The sequence below is a fragment of the Ranitomeya variabilis genome, chromosome 2, assembly GCF_051348905.1.
Source record: "Ranitomeya variabilis isolate aRanVar5 chromosome 2, aRanVar5.hap1, whole genome shotgun sequence".
NCBI lineage: Eukaryota > Metazoa > Chordata > Amphibia > Anura > Dendrobatidae > Ranitomeya > Ranitomeya variabilis.
Genome location: NC_135233.1, coordinates 809,023,674 through 809,050,644, shown reverse-complemented (window position 1 = coordinate 809,050,644; position 26,971 = coordinate 809,023,674). Strand labels below are relative to the sequence as shown.

The 26,971-nt window shown below is 40.9% G+C and overlaps 1 protein-coding gene across 1 annotated transcript in view; it reads right to left on the bottom strand.

Moving 5' to 3' along the window:
• Positions 1–730: 730 nt before the first annotated feature.
• LMBRD1 (LMBR1 domain containing 1) overlaps positions 731–26,971 on the bottom strand; it is a 310,836-nt gene continuing 284,595 nt past the window's right edge. Inside the window, exons 15-16 of the mRNA XM_077289961.1 lie at positions 5,713–5,804; positions 731–1,326 (exon numbers count right to left, since the gene is read on the bottom strand). Of these exons, the coding sequence (XP_077146076.1) occupies positions 1,204–1,326; positions 5,713–5,804 (215 nt within the window). The 3' untranslated portion in view covers positions 731–1,203. The remainder of the gene's footprint in view (positions 1,327–5,712; positions 5,805–26,971) is intronic.

The window sequence follows — 26,971 nt, the reverse complement described above, 5'->3', positions numbered from 1 at the left end:
ACCACTCTAATCTTCAAGTAAGAAGATAAAGAAGGAGGTATCCAGTAAGACACTTCCCAAAGGTTATCAGGCTAATAGTGATGAATGAACATGCTTGGATAAGGCATTATCGGTGCATGCTCGAGTGCTTACTGAGTGTCTTCGGCATGCTTCAAAAATATATTCGAGTCCCCGCAGCTACATGTCTCGCAGCTGTATGACAGCCATAATGCATGCAGGGATTGCCTGTTAGCACACGCACATGCTCAGATAACACATTATCCAAGCATGTTCGCTCATCACTACAGGTTAACCTTTACATGCCCCATAGGGACAGGAAAAACCCCGATGGTTGGAGAGGCGATTTACCCATTTCCTGTTGCTATTAAAGTATAGAGTCAACTCCTCCTATGTTGCGGTCATAAGGGTTATTGGAGAAAATGGGACTCTAGTGCCATCTACTTGAAGCAGCAATCTTACTAATCCATGTCTGCTCCACAGAAGAATCTCAGAACATGACTAGGAGAGCTCTGTTAAACCTGCAGTCTATTTTGAACAGAAGAGAGGCTTTTTGAATAAAAAAAAGCTCAATTCACTTCTGTTCCATACTACACCTAATTCACAAATACCACCCCACATTCACTCTCCACTCTACCAATGACAACCTGACCTCTACCTCAACTATCAGTCCCTCACATCGTTTTTTTTTCTGGATCTCATGCAAGAAAAACACAAACAGGTTGTACACAGCAATGTTCGAGTCATAGTAACCTTTTATTAGCCATATATAAAATTTCACACAGGTGAATTTATTTTATAAATTAAAGTGTAATTTGAAAGAAAAAATATCTTCAAAGAAAACAAAAAAAAAGGAGAAAAAAGGAAAACAACAAGAACAGAAGAATTTACTATTACACAGTTTAAAGAATATATTTGAATCTCTAGAGATTGACAAGGAGGTACCATGGCAGGGTTTCTATTGGCATCAGTTTCTTTTAGTGCATAGTTCAGAATATGTTAGCTTTACATACATTTTCCGTTTTAGATGCAGCATTTTAAATATATTTTAGTACCTGAAATAAATATTAGTAACACCAAGTTTGTGTTTAAGACAGTTATTCTTTTAACATGCCAATAATTATTCAAACAATTAAAAATACACCAGTGTTTGATTACATTTTCAATTTAAAAAGTAATTTTAACAGATCATAGAAACACTGCATATTAGGAATATATAGGTGATGGGTCTTCATCATCACTTAGATCAGAATCATCATCTTCCACTTCCCCTTCAATAATGGATTTCTTCCCTTTGCAGCACGAGACAATAAGTCCAATAATGAACACCTGCAATTAACATGACAGAAATTAGGGATAAGTTTAAGCAGGAAAATATTTGGTCGTCAACTAAGGTTGTAGCAGTGCTAAGTTAGTCACTGCTTTATATTGTGATAATATATTACATTTACATTAGAGAGCTATTCCCATCTTCTTATATCTATGAAATTGCAAAGGGATTGTAAAATCATGCAACTTTGACAAGTGTTATTAAAATTACTCTCTGTTCTCAGGATAGAAGTTTATTTTTTTTTAAATTATACAGTTAAAAGCTTGCTGCTTAGGGCACCTGCCACCGCTGCAATCTGACAGCGGTAGGTGAACAGGTGTCTTTCTTACCATTCCTTTCCCATAGAGATTGCAAGCACAGCAGTGAAGCTGGAGATCTCTGAAGCACACCATTATCTCTCGAACCCTGCCAGAGTCGGCACCACTGCACCTCTGATGCTGCACAGGCAAATCACCCTCATAAGGCAATATTGGGTGTGCACAATTCACCCAGTGTTGCAAAGATACCGCTGGCACAATCTGACAATCATGTAGGATCGCACGCCTCCAAGGCAGTGAGGAAGCTAAGAAGTGGTACACCCCTGAACAAACCCCTGATGAGAATAACTTTTTAAATGGTTATTCACATGATATTTCATGTATAAAATTGCAAACAAATTGTAAAATACTAGAAACGTTGCAATGTACTGGTCATTAAAAACGCTCAAGAATGGAGTTTTTTTTTTCTATTTACATCTCTGCCTAGGTTACTGGCCAAGTGATCATGGCAGTTCGGGTCGTGGTACCTGACCCAAACTTTACTTCAAAGTTTGGTTCGGGTACCAGAAATGTACCCAAGCTTGAAGTAGAACTTCATTGAAAACAATGGGGACCTGAACTTTTGAGCTGGAAAAAATTCCCCCTCTCTCTGCAATGGACTTTCCCCAGAACTCCGAACATTGCAACGTACTCCTGTAGAAGTCCGTATTTGACATTTAGCACCAGAGCACTAACTGTCCGGTACGAACCCCAAACTTTTGAGTTCGAGTTCACTCATCTCTACTCACAAGCTTTTTCAAATAGAGCCTGTAAGCACTGCTCTGAATCTGGCCCAGATCACTAAAAAGCTCTGTTAGCTCCCAATCCTGGCCATATTCAGTACTCATTCAATGATGTAGAGGCAAAGATGCGTCATATAGCAGCATCAAAGAGTGCACAGTATGGGCCAGTGGTACAACAATACTGCTGACCTGAATGGTCAATCAAGCAGGTGGTCATCACTCCCTGGAAAGCAGTAAGCCAGGGATTGGGGAGCGCTGCGTACTAAATCAGAGAAAAACCCTTTAAGTGCTACTGAAAACCTCTGGCAATCAATCATCAGTTGTGAAACCATGTAATTAGAAAAATGAACCTTAACCACTTTGTGACCTCGCCAAATTTTTCAAATCTGACCAGTGTCACTTTATGTGGTAATAACTCTGAAATGCTTCAAAAGGATCTCCGGGATTATAAGAATGTTTTTTCGTGACACATTGTACTTTATGTTAATGGTATATTTATGTCAATAATTTGTGTGTTTATTTATAAAAACATCAGAAATTTGACAAAAAATTAGCAATTTTCAAACTTTTAATGATTCCCCTTTAATCCAGACAGTCATACCACATAAAATAATTACCATATATACTGGAGTATAAGCCGACCCTAGTATAAGTTGAGGCACCTACTTTTGCCACGAAAAACTGGGTAAGCTTATTGACTTGAGTATAAGCCAGGTATGCATTGCCGCCTCATCCCTGTCCTGGTATGCGTGGCTCCCCCTGTCCTGTCCTGGTATGTGGCTCCCCCATCCTGTTCTAGTATGTGGCTCCAAGTCCTGCCTTGGCATGTGTGGCTCCCCCGATCCCACATGGCTCGGCTCCCCCGATCCCGCATGGCTCGGCTTCGCCGTCCCACCCTTGTATGCATGGCTCATTTCCCCCCTCCCACCCCCGTCCTACTCCTTCACTGCCATCACTGCATCTCCCTTGTCCTGGCAGCTCTCCTCTCCTGTGCTGAGCGGTCACGTGGTACCGCTCATTAAGGTAATGAATATGCGCTCCATGTTTATAGGAGTGGAGACGCGTACATATTCATCACCTTAATGAGCGATACCACGTGACCGCTCAGCACAAGAGAGCAGAGCTTCTGGCACTGGGACAACGGAGACACAGGGACTAATATGCAGTGACGGAGGGTGAGTATGATGTCTTCTGTTAGCCGGCGGCTGCAGCTGTCACTGTGCTACAGCTGCCAGCTCCTGCCGCTGCTCCACCACTCCCCTGCCAGCTTTCGGGACAATTGACTCGTGTATAAGCCGAGGGGGGTGTTTTCAGCACAAAAAAAAATGTGCTGAAAATCTTGTCTTATGCACGAGTATATACGGTAACTAACATTTTTCTCATGTCTGCTTTACATCAACACTTTTTAAAATATACTTTTATTTTGTTAGGATGTTCGAAGGTTTAAAATTGTAGCAGCAATTTTTATTTTTTTCAAAGAAATTTACAAAATGTATTTTTTTAGGGACCTTATCAGTTTTGAAATAACTATGGGAGACCTATATGTTTTAAAATATCCAAATGTGAGACCATTTTAAAAACAGCACTCCTCAACATATTCAAAACTGCTATCAGGAAGTTTTTAACTCTTTGGGTGTTTTGAAGAATTAATGCAAAGTGGCATAACAGGAAGGAAAAATGCTATTTTTATCACGTAAATGTCGCTAACTTTTGAACAGGCTGCTATAACCGACAGATTCTAAGACCATTATTTGGCCATGAATTGCCATGGAAAATATCAGGACCATACAATCAATCTCAGGATGCCGATGGAGTTAAAGAGGAAGCCCTACACTCTGTTAACCATCTTGGTGACGTAGTTACTATTGACAGAAGCATCTAAGGGGTTAAAAAACCTTGGTTGGTGACATCATTAGAGGCTGATACAGCAAGGTGTCAGCTATAGTGAACAGCTGCTGCATTTTCACCAGTCAAGGGATGCTATTGTCCGATTTGTGAGGTCAGTAAAGATGTATTGGTTGTGAATACGGGGTTCAGCTGGTCATATACACCATAGTAGATCAAAAGTGGTTGTTTGGGACAAGGTTTTTAAAAATTACTTTAAATCCAAATAAAATGTATTTTTATTATATATTTTGCTAACAGCTTTACCTTTCTTGCTAAAGCGCACATTATTTTCTGTTTGAGTTTTATCCATATGTGTGCGTCATAATAAACGTCACGTACATGGGCAGAGTAAAGTGCTCTCTCACAGTGCATGTACTATGTTTGAAGCAACTGCCCACAGTGCATGTATGGTTCACAGTACCTATATTTGTGACATCACTTGTGATGACATATCCATTGGCGAAAAGTTGCATAAAATTGCATAACATTTGGAGAAAAAGTAATTAAAAAAAATCAAAAACAACCAACCAACCCTTTAAAAGGGGTGTGTCCTTTGGAGACAATTTTTTTTTCTTACTTGAATGAATAAAATTGGGGCTAAAAATAATTTTCACAATTGGGTTTCATCAACAATTTTGCACCATATGCCTCCTATAGCCATTGTACTACCCTGTGTATTGCTAGTTGCAAAATGTGTTAACAGGGTCAGCCTCACAATCTTTATCTGATAAGATTTTTGGAGGACATCATTTTGTGCCACTTATTGTTGTATAGCTTTAATAGGTTTATATCCTGCACTTATTAGTGCAGCGTCCCTTGCAGACTGAACACCTTTCCAGTTCATAAGAAGTCAGCTAGTGGTGGAATTTGTGACCAGACCGATCCATCAGTCTTGTTGAATTGAAATCCTCACATGAGGAAAGGGCTTTTCTATTAGAGAAGAGTGACGGACAGGTCTGGTCACATGTTCATCCACCAGCAGCCAAATTATTTTTAGATCTAATTGCATGCATTTAGTGAAAAAAAATTGTCCCCAAAAGGTGGACAACCCATTTAAGAATACACAAAGCGTTTCCACTTGTAATTGTTTCAATAGAAAGTAGTTAAGCATTTGTAAAATAATCTTTCCCAGTACCTACAAAGTTTGATTGGCTGTGGATCATGCTGAAAACACTGAGGTCCACTAAAAAAAAATCTCACGTCTATAGCCAACCTTTTTCTTTTTTTACTTATTATAAACAAACGTTTGTTTCCTATTAGTTTAGCCAGTAAATTTCTTTACAAATACTCATCTAAGATAATAATGTAGTGATTTTTTTGTGATGTTATATGAAAACAATACACATCTCAGACATACAGGTAAGAATAATGGAAATTCTGCATTATTGTATCCTGTATCTCTGGCAGGATCTCCAATGGAAGTTCTTAAAGTAGCCTTAAACAAAGAATTTGTACTTACACCGATGAACACCCAATTGCCAAAGTAATAGATGGTGCCGAAAAACCAAAACTTATGCAGAAACAAGTATGTTCTAGTAACTGTACACTGATCTGGAAAAGAAAGAAGAGAATTTATATAAATACCTATTGGAAATACAGTACAAAGTGTCTATAGCAGTATTGGCATTTTACCTTCCACAAGATCAAATGATATAGTGTTTACAAAAACAAGAAGAATCCAATATTTTTTATGCTACAGAAGTCTTGATGCAGGTACCGATATCCATACCAAAAATATGACAAGTATATTTACATATCTCTACGACTGATAAAAAAGCACATACAGTACGCTTATTATTAAGCCTGTTAACTGCTCTGTGTGCACGCATGTAGGACCTAATGAGCTGTGCATGTCAGAATGGTTTTTGAGTGATTAGTCGGTGTATAAGGACTCTAATCACCACTGAATGAAAATGTTTAGGTGGGAATAATTTAGTTAAAATAAGTACACCTTATTTACACCTGGGTCTTGTGAACAAGTACTTATTCTGCCCCTGAATATAATATAGAACAATAAAGGCAATCTGGGGGATGATGCCATGCTTTACTCCAATTCTCAATGAAATGGATAAATATGCTATGTCCCGTATTGCTAGTCACATTGCCTAAACCCACAGCCTATTCCTCCACCAATTTTTTAATCTTTTGGGTCAAGTTCACACATGGTGGTTCCTAAAAAGCTGAAACTGTAGAGACAAGCAGAGCAGTGCTATCTTCAAATTAATTTGCAGCCAAAAGCATCTAGATTGTTATTGGCAATGTTCTTTTGCAGCTACAGCAGTTTGAGTAATTATTAGCATAAGTATGAACTTATTCTTGGTTAAAACGGACCTAGTGCCTCCTGAAAAAGTATACAATTTCCTAATTAATGATAACTCTTGCACTATAAAAGAGAGCAAGAGATTGAAGTCAAACTCTGTCTCATCAATTTGACAACTGTGTGATACTTCCTGCCAAATTGGGATGATCCCACATCTAATATTAAAACCTCACCTTGTGAGGAGGACCCAGGCCCAACTGTTCAGAACACTTGCCCATAGAAAGCTATATAGATGAGATGCCTAGCTCAAAAAGGGGAGCCACTCCCCTGATTGTACAAAGTACAAGACATCACAGCAAAATCAAAGAAGTGAGTGAGAACATAAGTTGATATAAGTGTAATGTGTAAGAGCATGTTCAAACTGTGTCCATTACAGAATGCATGAGTCTTAGATAAACCTTTCAAGGGCAGCTGGTTACTTTTGCAGATTAAGCCTTTACATGCCGATATCCCTTCCCATTGCAGATTAATCTTTTATAAGTAGCTAGGTCCTCTCCTTTCAGATTAACCCTTTAGAAGCAGCTGTATCCCCTTCATGGGGATGCATATTACATAGCTGATAACAATATTCCATATAAAAGTAATATTTAAGCTTTTAACCCAAAGTGAGACATTCTGATGTAATTCACAAATTTTTGGTATGAAATGGTGCTTTAATTAATTTTTTAAATATTTTATTTGGGTGTTTATGGCCAAATTGAGCTGCCAAAATGATGAAATATGCCAAACCCTCACAGATCTAACCACAAGGCTCTAATTTGCCAATCTAGATAATGATTAGAATCATCACACAGTTGGAACATTGCAGAAAAAAAGACTAAGTTGCAAAGTGAAAGTAAAGCCTATGTCACTGTTCTAATTACAGATACGTCTTGTAAATCAATTCATATTTTTCTCATAACCAATTAGTCCTCCTATAACTCTCTCGATAGAGATATTAAATTGCACTCATTATTTCTGCCACTGATTCAAAGTATTACGTAGGGTTCGATATTGCACAAAAAATGATTTGGGGTTATTAACACCATCATTAAACAACATACATTAAGATGATTTAAAACAAATATACAGACACATGTATGTATATATAAAATAATAACATTCAGGCACGTAGTCAAATTACCGTATTATAAACATGTGAAAACTTTTAGGTATAGGCAATAAAACAGAAACAGACTATTTTAGTTTGTCTGCTTGAGTGAAAGTCTCAAATAGTAATTACTAGTAATAACCTGTAAATGTAGTTTTAAGACAAGTTCTGGATCCCTTAAAATGCATTCTTTTCACACATTGCCTGTGGTTTTATCAATAAGTTGTTCCGCCAGACTGACTCTGTACTACAAAACAGCAGTAATTATTTTTTCTTTCTTGCTTTCATTACATGTTCAAAGTTTTCAAATGATGTACTAAATTCCTGCAATATTTTTTTTCCTTTAATTAAAAGAGCCTTAATTTATTTTTTGGTTACAAAAAGAACAAGGAAGAACTGAAATTAAATGCCCACTTTAGATGAACAGGTTAGTGCCTACAGAATTACGTGGCATGAGTGAGTCTACATGTTAACTATATATGTGCACACATACATACATACATACATACAGTTGTCATGATCCAGTCCGGAGTTTGTTTTCTCTCTGGACTGGTCATGTGGGGGTTAACCCCATCTGCCTCGTTTTGGAGCTGGCTGGGCTTTTTCAGTCCTCTGCAGTCTGCTGGCCTGCATCAGTGATAGTTCATGCTTCCAGGCTAGAGCAGCTGACCCGTATAACCTGGTGATCCTTCTGCCTCTGACTTCCCGTATTTGTGTGAGACCCGTTCCCTATGCCTGACTTAGTGTTTGTCTGGTGGTTTTCCTTACAGGGTATGACTCGGCCTGATCTCTGAATCCCGCCTCTTGCTTTCCGTCTTTGATACCTTGTTCCCCGACTGGCTTTGACTTCTGGCTTGTACCCCAACTTCATCTTACGTCTCACGTTTTGGATACCGCGCTCCCGTTTGGCTCTGACTTCTGGTTTGTCTCTGACTTTGCGCATTGCTGTGACCTCTGTGCTTCTGCACCTGACAGTTTCTGACTCTGCTCCTCTGACCACTCTTTCGTTACAACTGTGCGGCTGCTCAGTGTTTGCTACACTGTGAGTGTGCAATCTCTCTTCCCTCACCAGCACACCCTGGTAGAGGCTGCGCTAATCTGCACTGCAGCTACATCACAGTTGTGCTCAAAAGTTTACATACCCCAGCAGAATTTTTTTCTTTCTTGGCCTTTAAAAGAATATGAATGATAACACCAAAACTTTTTCTCCACTCATGGTTAGTGGTTGGGTGAAGCCATTTATTGTCAAACTACTGTTTTCTCTTTTAAATCATAATGACAACCCAAAACATCCAAATGATCCTGATCAGAAGTCTACATACCCTGGTGATTTTGGCCTGATAACATGCACAGAAGTTGACACAAATGGGTTTGAATGGCAGCTACTAAAGGTAACATCCTCACCGGTGACCTGTTTGCTTGTAATCAGTGTGTGTGCAAAAAAGCTGAATGAGTTTTCTGAGATCCAGACAGACTCTTCCATATTTCATCCAGCCCCTGACATTTCAGGATTGTGAGTCATGGGGAAAGCAAAAGAATTGTCAATGGAGTTTAACTGTATAAAACAGGAAAGGGATACAGAAAGATATCCAAGGAACTGATAATGCCATTCAGCAGCATTTAAACTGTGATTAACAAATGGAAAATCAAGGGCTCTGTAAAAACAAAACCACAGTCAGGTAGACCAACAAAAATGTTGTCCACAACTGTCAGGAAAAATTTTTTCGGGATGCAAAGAAAACCCCCACAAATAACAGCTGAAATACAGGACTCAATGAAAACTAGTGGTGTAGCTGTTTCAAAATGCACAATAAAGAGGCACTTGAAGAAAAATGAGCTGCATGGTCGAATCGCAAGAAGAATGCCGTTAGTGCGCAAATGCCACAAAGTATCTCACCTACAATATGCAAAACAGCACAGAGACAAGCCTCAAAATTTCTGGAACAAGGTAATTTGGAGTGATGAGACAAAAATGTGAACTTTTTGGCCACAACCATAAACGTTACATTTGGAGAGACAACAAGGCCTATGAAAGGAATGATGAAATGAACACCATTCCTACTGTAAAGCACAGAGGTGGATGGCTGATGTTTTGGGGATACGCGAGATACAAAAGCACAGGAAACTTGGTCAAAGTTGAAGGAAAGATGATCTCAGTATGTTATCAGCAAATACTGGAGGCAAATTTACACTCAGACGGAAGTGGCGCGTTGGACGTACTTGGACTTTCCAACATGACAAGAATCCAAAACACAAGGCCAAGTCGACCGGTCATTGGCTAAACCAGAACATAGTGAACGCTCTGGAGTGGCCACCTCAGTCTCCTGACTTCAATATCATTGAGCCACTCTGGAGAGATCTCATGTGTGCAGTTCATGCTAGACAGCCCAGGAATTTACAGGAACTGAAGGCTTTTTGCCAAGAATTGTGGGCAGCTTCACCATTTGAGAAAATAAAAAAACCTTATCCACAACTACCACAAAAGACTTGCTGTGAGAGGGGGCAATACACGGTATTAAGAAATGGGGTATGTGAACTTTTGATCAGGGTCATTTGGATGTTTTGGGTTGTCATTATGATTTAAAAAGAAGAAAACACAGTAGTTTGACAATAAATGGCTTCACCCAACCACTAACATTGAGTGGAGAAACAGTTTTGGTCTTTTTCATATTCTCTGACAAAAAGGCCAAGAAAGCAAAAATTCTGCCGGGGTATGTAAATTTTTGAGCACAACTGTACATAGACACACTTATGTGTATATATATATATCTATAATATAACGCTGGGAGCGTCACTCTGTCCGAAGCCTTTATAGACTGCGCAAGCGCAAGCGCCGGCGCAGTCTGGACCCCACAGAGTGACGCTCCCAGGAGATCGCGGTGTGCGTAAGCACTGAACGCACACCGCGATCTCCAACGGAGAAGCGGGGACGAGCCACGGAGCCAGGAGGGTGAGTATATTTACCTGTCCTCCGTTCCACCGCTGCGCGCGAGCCTCCGTCCTCCACATCCTCTGCCTGAGACGTTCAGTTCAGAGGGCACGATGACGCGCTTAATGCGCGCCACCCTCTGACTGAACAGTCACAGCCAGAGGACAGGACCCGGAAGACAGACCGGCGCGCAGCAGTGGAACGGGAGGACAGGTAAATATAGCAAGTACCGGGGGCCTGAGCTAGCGGCGACCCCGGCACCTGACCCCCACAGCGCGCCGGTGTCCCCGCCTGCTCAGGCCCCCAGCACAGCCACGCACAGCCGCCCGCAGTCAGCAGAGCCACGCACAGCCCCCCCGCAGTCAGCAGAGCCACGCACAGCCCCCCGCAGTCAGCACAGCCGCCCGCACTCAGCACAGCCGCCCGCACTCAGCACAGCCGCCCGCACTCAGCACAGCCGCCCGCACTCAGCACAGCCGCCCGCACTCAGCACAGCCGCCCGCACTCAGCACAGCCGCCCGCACTCAGCACAGCCGCCCGCACTCAGCACAGCCGCCCGCACTCAGCACAGCCGCCCGCACTCAGCACAGCCGCCCGCACTCAGCACAGCCGCCCGCACTCAGCACAGCCGCCCGCACTCAGCACAGCCGCCCGCACTCAGCACAGCCGCCCGCACTCAGCACAGCCGCCCGCACTCAGCACAGCCGCCCGCACTCAGCACAGCCGCACTCGGGCAGTAGAGCCGGAGAGAGAAAGATGGGAGCAACATATGGCAGAATGGAAACAGGAACAGGCAGAATGGGGGCGCGGGATGGGAGCAGCACATGACAGGATGGGGGTGCAGGATGGGAGCACATGACAGGATGGGGCGCAGGATGGGAGCAGCACATGACAGGATGGGAGCAGCACATGACAGAATGGGGGCACACACATGACAGGATGGGGGTGTAGGATGGAGCAGCATATGACAGGATGGGGGCGCAGGATGGGAGCACATGACAGGATGGGGACGAAGGATTGAGCAGCACATGACAGGATGGGGGCGCAGGATGGAGGAGCACATGACAGGATGGGGGCGCAGGATGGAGCAGCACATGACAGGATGGGGCCGCAGGATGGAGGAGCACATGACAGGATGGGGACGCAGGATGGAGCAGCACATGACAGGATGGGGACGCAGGATGGAGCAGCACATGACAGGATGGTGACCATATACCAATATAAATGCTCGCCACCCGGGCGTAGAACGGGTTCAATAGCTAGTATATATATATATATATATATATATATATATATATATGTACACAGTATGTATATATATATATATATATATATATATATATATATATATATATATATATATATATATACACACACACACACACACACACACACACACACACGTACATGCTGTCCTTTTCATTGCCATCTTCCGTGAGATGGTTCTACTCCATTGGAATACGGCTGTGTTTAATTAAACTGATAAGACTTAATTTGGAAAGGCACACAACTGTCTACATAAGACCTCACAGCTCAAAGTGCATGTCAGACCAAAAGAGAATCATGAGGTCAAAGGTACTGGCCAAGGAGCTCAGAGACAGAATTATGGCAAGGCACAGATCTGGCCAAGATTACTACAGAAGTTCTGCAGTAGTCAAGGTTCCTAAGAGCACAGTAGCCTCCATAATCCTTAAATGGAAGAAGTTTGGGACCACCTGAAGTCTTCCTAGACCTGGCCGTTAGGCCAAACTGAGCAATCGTGGGAGATGAGCCTTGGTGAGAGAGGTAAAGAAGAACTCCAAGATCAGTGTGGCTGAGCTCCAGAGATGCAGTAGGGACATGGGAGAAAGTTCCACAAAGTTAACTATCACTGCAGACCTCCACCAGTCGGGCCTTTATGGCAGAGTGGCCTGACGGAAGCCTCTCCTCAGTGTAAGACATATGAAAGCCCGCATAGAGTTTTCTAAAAAAAAATGCATGAAGGACTCCCATACTATGAGAAATAAGATTCTCTGGTCTGATGAGACGAAGATAGACCTTTTTGGAGATAATTCTAAACGGTATGTGGGGTGAAAACCAGGCACTGCTCATCACCTGCCCAATACAATAACAGTGAAACAATGGTGGTGGCGCCATCATGCTATGGGATTGTTTTTCAGCTGCAGAGACAGGATGACCATTTGTCATTGAAGGAATTATGAATGCGTCCAAGTACAGAGATATTCTGGATGAAATCCTCTTCCAGAGTGATCTGGACCTCAGATTTGGCCGAAGTTCACCTTCCAACAAGACAATGACCCTAAGCACACAGCTAAAATAACAAAGGAGTGGCTTCAGAACAACCCTGTGACCATTCTTGACTGGTCCAGCCAGAGCCCTGACACAAACCAAATTGAGCATCTCTGGGGAGACCTGAAAATGGCTGTCCACCAACGTTCACCATCCAACCTGATGGAACTGGAGAGGATCTGCAAGGAACAATGGCAGAGGATCCCCAAATCAAGGTGTGAAAATCTTGCTGCATCATTCCCAAGATGACTCATGGCTGTACTAGCTCAAAAGGGTGCTTCTACTCAATACTGAGCAAACAGTCTAAATACTTATGACCATGTGATATTTCAGTTTTTATTTTTTAATAAATTTGCAAAAATGTCTACATTTCTGTTTTTTTAGTCATGATGGGGTGCAGAGTGTACATTAATGAGAAAAAAATGAACTTTTTTGAATTAACCAAACGGCTGCAATGAAACAGAGTGAAAAATTTAAAGGGGTACGAATACTTTCCGTACCCACTGTATATACACACACTATATATACATACAGACATACACAGTGAAATAAGCATTGAAAATGTCACCAATTTTTTTTAAGTAAAATTATTTCTTAAGATCCTATTGACCTGAAATTCTCAGCAGATGTTGGTAAAAAAAAAAAAAAAACATCCAATCCACACAGGTAAAGAAATCAAACCATAGCTGCCCAAACATCAAGCTGAATGTTATGAGAAATGACACCGGAAAAAAGTATGGCAACACACAAAGAAGGAGAGGTGCAAAAAGCCATGGAAATTCATAGCACCAGTTGAAATCTATCAGTAATTAGAAATCAATGCTGCCACTTAGTAAAAAAATACCATCTGGTTAACCGGGTTTAACTGATGGCCTATAAAATGCTGTCTTATTACGAAGGTTCCACACTAGAATCATCTCGAAAAGGGTAAAGCCAGTGGGCTCTGTAAAGACTTTGGCAACCTTATTGTTGCAAAACATTCTGATGGCATTGGTTACAGAAGGATTTCTAAGACAACAGAAGGTTCCAGTGAGCACTGTTGGGGCCAGTATTCGGAAGGAGAAAGAACATCATGTCAGCATAAACCAGCCACAATCAGGTGATCCCAGCAAGATTTCAGACAGAGGTTAGAAAAGAATCAGAAGAGCTGTCCAGGAGCCAAGGATCACCTATGAAGATCTACAAAAAGACCTGGAATCAGCAGGTACAATTGCTTAAAAGCAAACTATAAAGTAATGTACTCAACTTCCATGGCCTGTATGCATGCTCACCACACACAAGACTCCATTGCAAACCTAATGCATATTAAATAGTTTTTAAACTTTGATCAACAACATTTAGAAAAGCCCGTTAAATACTGAGAGAACATAGATGGTCAAGTGAGACCAAAATTGAACTCTTTGGATGCCATAATACACACCAAGACACTGCATATCACCCCAAAATCACCATACAAACAGTGAAGTTTGGAGGTTGGAACATCATGGTGTGGGGCTGTTTTTCAGCATACGGCACTGGCAAACTTTGTGTTATTGAAGAAAGAATGAATGGGTAAATGTACCAAGACATTCCTGATATAAATCTGCTGCCACCTAACAGGATGACAATGATGAAACAATGGTGGACATTTTAACAAAGACCATAATCTCAAATACACAGCCAAAGAAACTCTCAATTGGTTTTAAGTAATGAAGATAAAGCTGCTGGATTGGCCCAGCCAATCACCTAACCTGAATCCAATAGAACATTTATGCAAGGAACTAAAGCTCGGAGTTCAAATCCTGAGGTTTCCGTTGGCTCCTTTATTGAAGAGTGTCTGTGTGGAAGAATGGCCCCCCCTAAAAAAAAATCACACCTGAGCAAAGCATGTGACTAGTTTCTTTATATAGGGGGGTCTTGAAGCAGTTATCACCAGCAAAGGCTTTTGTAAGAAGGATTAAATAAATTTCAGTAAGTGTGCTTATTACTTTTTCCAATGTGCATTTTTCATTATTGCACATAACTTAATTTTTGGACATCTATGGTTTGATTTCTTTGCCTGGGTGGATTGTTATCGACAGCTGGTGAACATTTCATGTCAATGAAAAAAGAGGAATGGTGTGCACTCTGGTCGAAAGCTAAGGAGGTGCTGGTAGATCAGACCGTGTGGTCAAGTCAATAGTAGAGGAGAAAATACCGCACACTCAAAATTTGATATGATGCAAAAAGGTAAATGCCAAATTTATTAACACAAAAAAGAGGTCAACAATTGCCACTGTATTGGTTTTGTAGTAAGGAAACCCGTAGTAAGGAAACCCGACGTTTCGACCCTCCCGGGTCTTATTCATGGGGTTACTAGGAAACAAATAGACAATATAAGCAGCTGTTTGTGACATATTATATACCGAAAATAAACAGAAAATAAAACAAAAAAACAGATACCAAGGCATAATAAAAACATACTATGTACAATATATACAGAGCAACCAGAGGTAACTATGGGGGTACTATGGGAGGCAGCGAACAATCAGTCTATGGTACAAGAGTAATATCAGCAACTCCCTGCTTACTGAGGACAATTATATTAAAGTTTACCTTCACTCTTTTGTTATTCATACATGGGAGTGGCAGTGTTGGTAGGCAAGAAAAAGGTCCTTTAAGGTCTAACCTGTTGTTATAATAATACAAAGTCAACATTTATGCAGTGTAAATATAAAAAGACAGCAGATTTCCAATAGGTGTAAAAGAGGGTTGCCAGACACGTTTGGTCATAGAGATTAGGAGTCAGTCCCAAAGGAATGTATTGTGCTAGAGTGACTAAGGGGCAGTCTTTGTGAGAGCCAGTGACATAGAAGATAATATATGGATACCTTGTGAGACTAAAGGCCCCGTCTCACATAGCGAGATCGCTAGCGAGATCGCTGCCGAGTCACAAGTTTTGTGACGCAACAGCGACCTCCATAGCGATCTCGCTATGTGTGACACGTACCAGCGATCAGGCCCCTGCTGCGAGATCGCTGGTCGTGTCGGAATGGCCTGGACCTTTTTTTGGTCGTTGAGGCCCCGCTGACATCGCTGAATCGGTGTGTGTATTTCATGTCAATAGCACCTTTAGAAATAATTGGTGACATGTTCTATATTTATCTCACCCGTGCTGTCTGTGTCTGTGTGTGTGTGTGTGTGTGTACACACTGTATTTTTCGGACTATAAGACGAGCCGAACCATAAGAAGCATCCCAAATTTTAGGGTGGCAAATAGAAAAAAATGGAATCCCAGCGGTGCAATGCCTCGGCCTGGTGTCGGTGGTGAGGCAGAGCAGAGAGCATTTCATGGAGCAGGGTCCCTTTCTCAGGAAGCCGGTGGCAGCAGAAGTGTGGCAATGCTGCGAGCCCAGCGTCAATGAGCAGAGCGGAGGGCATCATTGCTTTCCCGGCAGCCATTTTCTTAAAGCCTTGGTTTGCTGGGGGCAGCGCGTGCGCAGATTGGGATCTCGGCCCAGACCTCCGGCAGCAATTTCTCTAAAGCCCACAGCCTCAGGAAAATGGCCGATGGAGGTGGCATGTGTGCAGATTGGGATCTTGTCTGGGTCGAGATACCAATCTGCGCATGCACGGCCTCCAGCGGCTCATGGCTTCAGGAAATTTGCTGCTGGGAAACCAAGGATGCACTCTGCTCCACCATTGACACTGGGCCACTACATCACTACACTTCAGGATGCTGGCGGCATCCTAAGAAAGGGACCCTGCTCCACCATCGCAGCAACCCCCCGTAAGCCTGCATTCGGACTATAAGATGTACCCCTCATTTTCCCCAAAAATTTTTGGAGAAAAAAAGTGGATCTCAGTCTGAAAAATATGGGTTATATATAAATATACACACACACAAACATTAAAAGGTAGCACTGAGTCCTAGAGATCTCTAAATTTGGACACATGTTCATGTAATGAATTTCCTTATTCTTACTGGAGTACGCGCGTTGTAGAATCAGAATAAAAGCAGCAAAATCATGAAAGATTATATATATAAAAAAAGGATAAACAAAAAAAAACAAAATACGTGTGAAACAAACCAGAATGTGTATTAAAGGGAACTTGTCAGACTGGGTGATCACACTATTTATGTGCAGTTATAGAGTTAATGTGCAGGTAAATACCTTTAGAAAGGTGCACTGCCACCATACTGAAAGCACGGTTCCAGGAAGAAATTAACTTTATTCCTCCCGGGAGCTGGTGTCCATCAGTCAGAGGTGTTCCTCAAGGCTACAGACACCTCTCACAGAACCATGACGACAGTAAGCACGCATTAGCATTTTGCAGTGCAGCACTGACTGTCAGTCAAAGCCAGCTTTCAGTCAGAGTACCAGAGTGTGCTTACAGCTGCCACTCACAATGCTGTGACTGTAGCTGCGCAGTCACGTCTTTATGGCTCAAAGTTGGTAGCTCTGAGAAGAAATAAAGTTAATTTTCTCTTGGTAGCCAAACTATGGCAGTCAGGCACCTTTATAATGCAATTCAACTGCAGATATAGGGGTAATAATAACAATATTCAATGTGACTGGCTCCCTTTAAACCTTAGAGTCCTCCATTTTGTCTGATGACATCTACACACATACATTCTCTCAAGCAGCTTCATCGGGTAGTAAGGTGGAATGGCTTTCTGACATTCTTGAAGGAAACGAGTTGCCAGAGGTGCTGAGCACTTGTTGGCTGCTTTAACTTCACTGCGGTCAAAGTCATCCCAAGCCATCTAAATTGGATCGGATTAATGGGAAGGCAGTCATGTGGCGCACCACACCATGTGCCTTTTTCTTGGTCACATAGCCTGCTGTTTTGGGTCATTTCACTGTTGCAACACAAATGATGGTGCCACTATATGCTAACCAGATGAAAGGTCATGTCATTGAAGAATGCTTTGGTAGCCATGCAGAGAAAGTGTGCCTTGAGTTCGAAATAATGTAGTAGCAGTAAAACTCAGCACTCAGTAGGATGCGTGGCAAAAGGTGTGAATTTATTTACAATAGCTCAGACCGAAGAAACAGTTAATGACATTTCGGTCTTACATGGACCTTCAACAGATAAATGCGTTCCTGATAGTCATTTAGTCACAATACTACAACACAGACACCTTATACCTGTTCAACTGACACAGTCCATGTATTCTTACCTGGCATTTGTGAGTATCACATGCTCATTTCCCATTACAACATTTATCTGGAGAAGGTCCATGTAGGACAGAAATGTCATTAGCAGTTTTTTTTTTTTTGATTGACCTATTGTAAATAAATTCACACCTTTTGCCACGCATCCTATTAAGTGCCAAATTTTACTGCTACTATATACACAGATTGGAACCATACCAAGGCACCTCACCAGCCCATACAGGAGTGCAGTTTATGATTTTCCAATTGAATTTGGAATAAATCAACAATGTAACAAAGCACCCCCACACCATCAGAAATCTCCCTCAATGCTTCACAATAGGCAGCTCATTCGCTCACCTTTTCTGCTTCTCACAAAGATAGGCAGTTGGTACTGAAAAGCATATTTTTGCCTTATTAGAGCACAGTTCAGACTCCTAATAATCAAAAGTCCAGTAATGGTGCCAATTGGTCAGAAACATTTTCCTTGTTTGTGATCCTCAGTAGTGGATTTTTTGCAGCAATTTGACCATAAAGCCTTGATTTTTGCACACCTCTGGACAATTGATGTTGAGAGGTGTCTGCAATGTGATGTTTGTGCATCATTTATGAGGGATGGTATCAGAGATGCTTTCAATTTCTGGTTTATGCGACTGATAACTGATTATTCTCTGCAGCAGAGGTAATTCTTGGACTTTCCTGGCATGGTCCTCATGAGAACTCAAATGTTCAACGTTCAAGCAACCTGCTGGACTGTCTTTAACGTCTTTATTTAATGATGGACAGTTGTTTCTTCTTACCTAGTTGAACGGTTTGTGCCATGTCCTGGCTTGGAATAGTTTTGCAGTAGGGCTCAGCACTGATTGGAACTGTGCACCAATACTGCCTCTGCAAAACACAACTGGTGGTTGCAAACATTTTCTAAAGGTCGGTAATTTCGCATAAACTCTTGACAAGGCATACTTGTTCATTGGAAGATATTCCATGTGACTACATCATGAAATCATATGAATTAAAAGGGTCGATAAAACAGTCAGAGTAAAAGTGGGGTACTTTGAGGAATCTAACCCTAACACATTCTGGTTGGGTTTCACACGTTTCTTTACTCCTTATTTCCATGTGTCTTACTTCACGGTTTTATTGTCTTTAGTTTGAATCTACAATGCACATTTTCCAATGAGAACAAGAAAAAGCATTGCATGAACAGGTGTGTCCAAACTTTTGATTGAGATAGTAGATTTCTTGTAGGAATTCATTAATTTGAATGTTGAAATATACAAAGTGTTCCGGAATATTGCTGCACATTGTTCACGTGATGCATGACATTTTTACAGACTTGTGTGTAAACACTCCACCCTGTGACAATAAAGTGATTATCATATAGTCTTATTGCAAACTGTCATGATTTTCAAACAAGTATTAGTACCGTAATTAACAGAATTTAAGCATAACTTCCTCTAGTTTTTGCGGTCTGACTTTCATCCCAGGTAAAATAATCATTGAAAACCAACGCGGACTTGTAAACCCACACAACAGCTTGCTGTCTGTATACACCACGATCACTTTGGCAGATTAGTCTGTACCTTCAGAGACTTGTGTCTACAACAATCTCAAACCCCTGATGAAAACATGTGTATTGAGCGTTTTTCTTTTGTTAAATCAATTACTTAAGTGCATCTGTACTTCACAGCTAACGGTTTGGAGTTAACCGCTTAGATGTCACAGTCAATGTTAACATTAGCATTTAAGTGGTTAGACGAAAGCAGGATACACACTTTTACCCCACAAGTACTCCTGTGCAAGCTGAGAGCTGATGGATTGCTATATTAGCTGAAGATCTAAAAATGGCCCCATCTGCAACGTGTATGAACAAGCAGGACTTTAGAGGTTGGCTCTCAGTCTTACAATAACAGTAATAATTCAGCGCATTTTGCCAGCTATTAGGAGCTTCTAGAACCCAGAAGGAATTAAAAAAAAAAAAAAAAAAAAGAAGATCTTTATTACTGGTAAAAAAAACCCCTAAAAATTGAGAAATAAAAAGAAAAAGAAAAAAACATTCATAATTGATACTGCAAAGAACAAGACCTTAAAACGTTCCGATGTCAGAAAAATAAAGTAATAACTTTCAGAATATAGGGACACAAACAAATGTTTTTAATGGGGAAAATAGTAAAACCTAAAAAAACTATATACAATTGGTTTTACAGTAACAAATGTGCTGATAAAATGAATGTTTACACATGGTGCATGTCATTATTCTTAATAAAAGTTATTAATTATATTCACACAGATCTGCAGTGAGCTGATTAAGGAAACAAAAAACAAGTTTGAAATTAATTTTTTTTATAATTTTTTTTTTTATTAACACTATATTCACATCCCTTTCAAAAAATTTAAAATAGAGCACAAAAAATAAAAAAAATCAAAGCTCTATTTAAGAAAAAAAAATTGCCAAGTCATCGAGTCCCAAAATAGGTGAGCTTATAAGAAGTAAAAAAAAACAAACAAAAAAACGTAATTCATAAACACTCCATTTAAGATGTGGATATTCTCAAATTAAAATCGTAGAGCATGCACTTTAAGCCCATATTAATTATATAATTATCTTGAATATGTTTTGGTAAACATGATAAAATTTGTGTCACTGTCCAAATATTTCTGGACCTAACTTTAAAGCTGCCAATTTATGCAACTGAGTGGATCAAGGCACAGTTTTATTCTGCTACAGGAGGAAGATTTCAGGTGCAATAACAGCATTGTTTCACGTATTTGGTCTTTGAAATGTTAAAAAAATTTCATAATGTTCTACAGGGTGAAAAGTGACAGCTATAAAAACACTGGTGTAGTAAGGGGTCAAACACTACAGCTTAAAACGTTCACACAAACTTTGTTTTTAGCTCTGAACAAACCTACTGCTAATCTTAAAAACAATGTATCTGAGTTATGGGTATAGAACCACCATCATATACAATCTACAGCATAACTCAGGCTATGTAATAACTATTCACCTCAGTAACACAAACAAATCTTTGCAAACATTAGCAGAAAGTTAAATTCTAAATACGTTAACTGTAAAAACTTCCAGTATAGCTTTACATTTGATAATTGTGGATTAACAAGAGTTAAGCCTATTGTTATTTGCAAGGTATAAATAAAAACAGATCCAATGGGGATAAAAGTCTTGTCACCATCTGCAACCCTGCAGCTGCTCACCTGAATTACTGACAGATCAGAAAAATACAGATGGCGCACTATAGAAACATGATTGCACAAATTACCTCACATTTTCAGATGTTTGACCTTAAAAAAGCAAGAAAACTTGTTAAATTGTCCTTCTAAAAAATACTTTATTTCTTCCAATTTCAAGTAGTCTTTTAACCCCTTAAGCCCCGAGGGTGGTTTGCACGTTAATGACCGGGCCAATTTTTACAATTCTGACCACTGTCCCTTTATGAGGTTATAACTCTGGAACGCTTCAACGGATCTTGGCGATTCTGACATTGTTTTCTCGTGACATATTGTACTTCATGTTAGTGGTAAAATTTCTTCGATATAACTTGCGTTTATTTGTGAAAAAAACGAATATTTGGCGAAAATTTTGAAAATTTCGCAATTTTCCAACTTTGAATTTTTATGCCCTTAAATCACAGACATATGTCACACAAAATACTTAATAAATAACATTTCCCACATGTCTACTTTACATCAGCACAATTTTGGAACCAAAATTTTTTTTTGTGACGGAGTTATAAGGGTTAAAAGTTGACCAGCAATTTCTCATTTTTACAACACCATTTTTTTTTAGGGACCACATCTCATTTGAAGTCATTTTGACGGGTCTATATGATAGAAAATACCCAAGTGTGACACCATTCTAAAAACTGCACCCCTCAAGGTACTCAAAACCACTTTCAAGAAGTTTATTAACCCTTCAGGTGTTTCACAGGAATTTTTGGAATGTTTAAATAAAAATGAACATTTAACTTTTTTTCACACAAAATTTATTTCAGCTCCAATTTGTTTTATTTTACCAAGGGTAACAGGAGAAAATAGACCCCAAAAGTTGTTGTACAATTTGTCCTGAGTACGCTGATACCCCATATGTGGGGGTAAACCACAGTTTGGGCGCATGGCAGAGCTTGGAAGCAAAGGAGCGCCATTTGACTTTTCAATGCAAAATTGACTGGAATTGAGATGGGACGCCATGTTGCATTTGGAGAGCCCCTGATGTGCCTAAACATTGAAACCCCTAACAAGTGACACCATTTTGGAAAGTAGACCCCCTAAGGAACTTATCTAGATGTGTGGTGAGCACTTTGACCCAACAAGTGCTTTACAGAAGTTTATAATGCAGAGCCGTAAAAATAAAAAATCATATTTTTTCACAAAAATGATCTTTTCACCCCCAATTTTTTATTTTCCCAAGGGTGAGAGAAGAAATTGGACCCCAAAAATTGTTGTGCAATTTGTCCTGAGTACGCTGATACCCCATATGTGGGTGTAAACCATTGTTTGGGCGCAGGGCAGAGCTCGGAAGGGAAGGAGCGCCATTTGACTTTTCAATGCAAAATTGACTGGAATTGAGATGGGACGCCATGTTGCATTTAGAGAGCCCTTGATGTGCCTAAACATTGAAACCCCTAACAAGTGACACCATTTTGGAAAGTAGACCCCCTAAGGAACTTATCTAGATGTGTGGTGAGCACTTTGACCCAACAAGTGCTTTACAGAAGTTTATAATGCAGAGCCGTAAAAATAAAAAATCATATTTTTTCACAAAAATGATCTTTTCACCCCCAATTTTTTATTTTCCCAAGGGTAAGAGAAGAAATTAGACCACAAAAGTTGTTGTGCAATTTGTCCTGAGTACGACGATACCCCATATGTGGGTGTAAACCATTGTTTGGGCGCATAGCAGAGCTCAGAAGGGAAGAAGCGCTATTTTACTTTTCAATGCAAAATTGACTGGAATTAAGATGGGATGCCATGTTGCGTTTGGAGAGCCCCTGATGTGCCTAAACATTAAACCCCCCCACAAGTGACACCATTTTGGAAAGTAGACCCCCTAAGGAACTTATCTAGATGTGTTTTGAGAGCTTTGAACCCCCAAGTGTTTCACTACAGTTTATAACGCAGAGCCGTGAAAATAATTTTTTTTTTTTTTTCACAAAAATGAAATTTAGCCCCCAGTTTTGTATTTTCACAAGGGTATCAGGATAAATTGGACCCTAAAAGTTGTTGTCCAATTTGTCCTGAGTACGCTGATACCCCCTATGTGGGGGGGAACCACTGTTTGGGCGCATGACAGAGCTCAGAAGGGAAGGAGCGCCATTTGGAATGCAGACTTAAATGGATTGGTCTGCAGGCGTCACGTTGCATTTGCAGAGCCCCTGATGTACCCAAACAGTACAAACCCCACACAAGTGACCCCATATTGGAAACTAGACCTCCCAAGGAACTTATCTAGATGTGTTGTGAGAACTTTGAACCCCCAAGTGTTTCACTACAGTTTACAACGCAGAGCCGTGAAAATAAAACATATTTTTTTTCCCACAAAAATGATTTTTAGCCCCCCAAATTTTTATTTTCCCAAGGATAACAAGAGAACTTGGACCCCAGAAGTTGTTGTTCAATTTGTCCCTAGTACGCTGATACCCCATATGTTGGGGTAAACCCCTTTTTGGACGCACGGGAGAGCTCGGAAGGGAAGGAGCACTGTTTTACTTTTTCAACGCAGAATTGGCTGGAATTGAGATTGGACGCCATGTCGCGTTTGGAGAGCCCCTGATGTGCCTGAACAGTGGAAACTCCCCAATTCTACCTGAAACCCTACCCCTAACCTCACCCCTAACCGTTTACTGAACATTTTCTGACAGTCATAAGTGCCACGTATATAAGTGCCACGTATATAAGTGCCACGTATGTAAGTGCCACGTATGTAAGTGCCACGTATGTAAGTGCCACGTATATAAGTGCCACGTATATAAGTGCCACGTATATAAGTGCCACGTATTTAAGTGCCACGTATTTAAGTGCCACGTATTTAAGTGCCACGTATTTAAGTGCCACGATATTTCAGTGCCACGTATTTCAGTGCCACGTATTTCAGTGCCACGTATTTCAGTGCCACGTATTTCAGTGCCACGTATTTCAGTGCCACGTATTTCAGGCACTGAAAAATACGTGGCACGTAAATACGTGGCACGTAAATACGTGGCACGTAAATACGTGGCACGTAAATACGTGGCACGTAAATACGTGGCACGTAAATACGTGGCACGTAAATACGTGGCACGTAAATACGTGGCACTTAAATACGTGGCACTTAAATACGTGGCACTTAAATACGTGGCACTTAAATACGTGGCACTTAAATACGTGGCACTTAAATACGTGGCACTTAAATACGTGGCACTTATATACGTGGCCACTGAAATATCGTGGCACTTATATACGTATATACGTATATAAACGTATATTTCAGTGCCACGTATTTCAGTGCCACGTATTTCAGGTTAGGGGTAGGGTTAGGGTTTTTTGTTTTTTTCTTGTTTTCTTGTGTTTTTCTATAAAAACGCATGCGTTTTACCGCGTTTACATGTATTTTTTCACACATGCGGTTTTTTAAAAAAACGCATGCAGATAAAAACGCAAGTGTGAAACCAGACTAAAAGACGCTTTTTATAGCAAAAAAGTTTTTGCGTCTCCACATTTTGAGACCTATAATTTTTCCACATTTTGGTCCACAGAGTCATGTGAGGTCTTGTTTTTTGCGGGACGAGTTGACGTTTTTATTGGTAACATTTTCGGACACGTGACCATTTTTTATCACTTTTTATTCCGATTTTTGTGAGGCAGAATAACCAAAAACCAGCTATTCATGAATTTCTTTTGGGAGAGGCGTTTATACCGTTCTGCGCTTGGTAAAATTGATAAAGCAGTTTTATTCGTCGGGTCAGTACGATTACAGCGATACCTCATTTATATCATTTTTTTTATGTTTTGACGCTTTTATACGATAAAAACTATTTTATAGAAAAAATAATTATTTTGGTATCGCTTTATTCTCAGGACTATAACTTTTTTATTTTTTTGCTGATGATGCTGTATGGCGGCTCGTTTTTTGCGGGACAAGATGACGTTTTCAGCGGTAACATGGTTATTTATATCCGTCTTTTTGATCGCGTGTTATTCCACTTTTTGTTCGGCGGTATGGTAATAAAGCGTTGTTTTTTGCCTCGTTTTTTTTTTTTTTTTCTTACGGTGTTTACTGAAGGGGTTAACTAGTGGGCCAGTTTTATAGGTTGGGTCGTTACGGACGCGGCGATACTAAATATGTGTACTTTTATTGTTTTTGTTTGTTTTTTTTAGATAAAGAAATGTATTTATGGGAATAATATTTTTTTTTTTTATTATTATTTATTTAGGAATTTTTTTTATTTTTTTTTTACACATGTGGAATTTTTTTTTTTTACTTTTTTACTTTGTCCCAGGGGGGACATTACAGATCGCTGATCTCACAGTGTGCACAGCACTCTGTGAGATCTCCGATCTCACTTACAGCAGTGCAGGCTGCAGCTTTCATCTGCAGCCTGCTCCGACCCGGAAGTGCTCCCTGCAGGACCCGGATACAGCCCCTCGGCCATTTTGGATCCGGGGCCTGCAGGGAGAAGACGTTCGGTACGAGGTGAGTACATCACCTTGTACCGATCGTCTCAGGGAAGCCCGCAGGGAGCCCCCTCCCTGCGCGATGCTTCCCTGTACCGCCGGTACACCGCGATCATGTTTGATCGCGGTGTGCCGGGGGTTAATGTGCCGGGGGCGGTCCGTGACCGCTCCTGGCACATAGTGCCGGATGTCAGCTGCGATATGCAGCCGACACCCGGCCGCGATCGGCCGCGCTCCCCCCGTGAGCGCGGCCGATCGCGTATGACGTACTATCCCGTCACCGGGAATTAAGGCCCACCCCACCTCGACGGGATAGTACGTCATACGGGCTTAAGGGGTTAAAGGTCAAATGCTGAATTCATTTGGATTACTTAAAAAAATAAAATAAAAATACAACAAAAAATTTATTAATACGTTAGAGATTGCTGATCACCTATTTACAGTAGCTGCTAATGTGTTTAACCCCTTCTCGACATATAAATAGTGTTTGCAGCATTTAGAAGGCTAGAGAGAGAAGGAGCTCCCTCTCCCTTTCGATTGGCATCCCTGCGACATCATGGTGGGGGCCTGATGTTGTCAGGTTGTCATTACAGCAGGTCAAATACAGTGTGTCCGTAAAGTCATGGTGCACTTTTCACCAGTCACAGGATCTATTTATAGTTTACATTTTGGCGCCCTTTTTCTGGCCCAATCATATCAGACCTGTTCATGAGGAGAGATAACAAGAACCAATCAAACAACACAAACTCATTTAGGCTGTTGCTGAACCCCCAGTCAGATTAACCCCTGATAAACTGAACTAATAAGCTGCCAGGTCTGTGACCTCATGCAACCACAAGCTTATGCCAGCTGTGTGGTTTTCCATGCCAGTCGAGAAGTGGATGGTACAGAGAAAAGTTCAGTGTGTTCTGTGGCTCGCTAAATTCGAATCCATGACCAAAGTGCTATGTGAATAACGGCGCGTTTATAATGAAGCGCCACCACATAGGAACAACATTACTTGGTGGGAAAAGCAGTTGAAGGAAACCGGCAGTTTGGTGGAGAAACCCCGTTCTGGTAGGCCATCAGTCAGTGACGAGTCTGTAGAGGCTATACGGGATAGCTAAGGAGCCCTAAAAAATCTGTGCGTGTGCTCGACAATTACACCTAAGCAAGACTACAGTTCATAAGGTTTTAAAGAAACATCTCTGTTTTACGTGGGTACAAATTACGGCTGTTGTACACTATCAAACCGGCGGACAGACCCAAACGATGCGCATTTGCTACAGATATGCTTCATGAGATCAACTATGATGCAAGATTTTT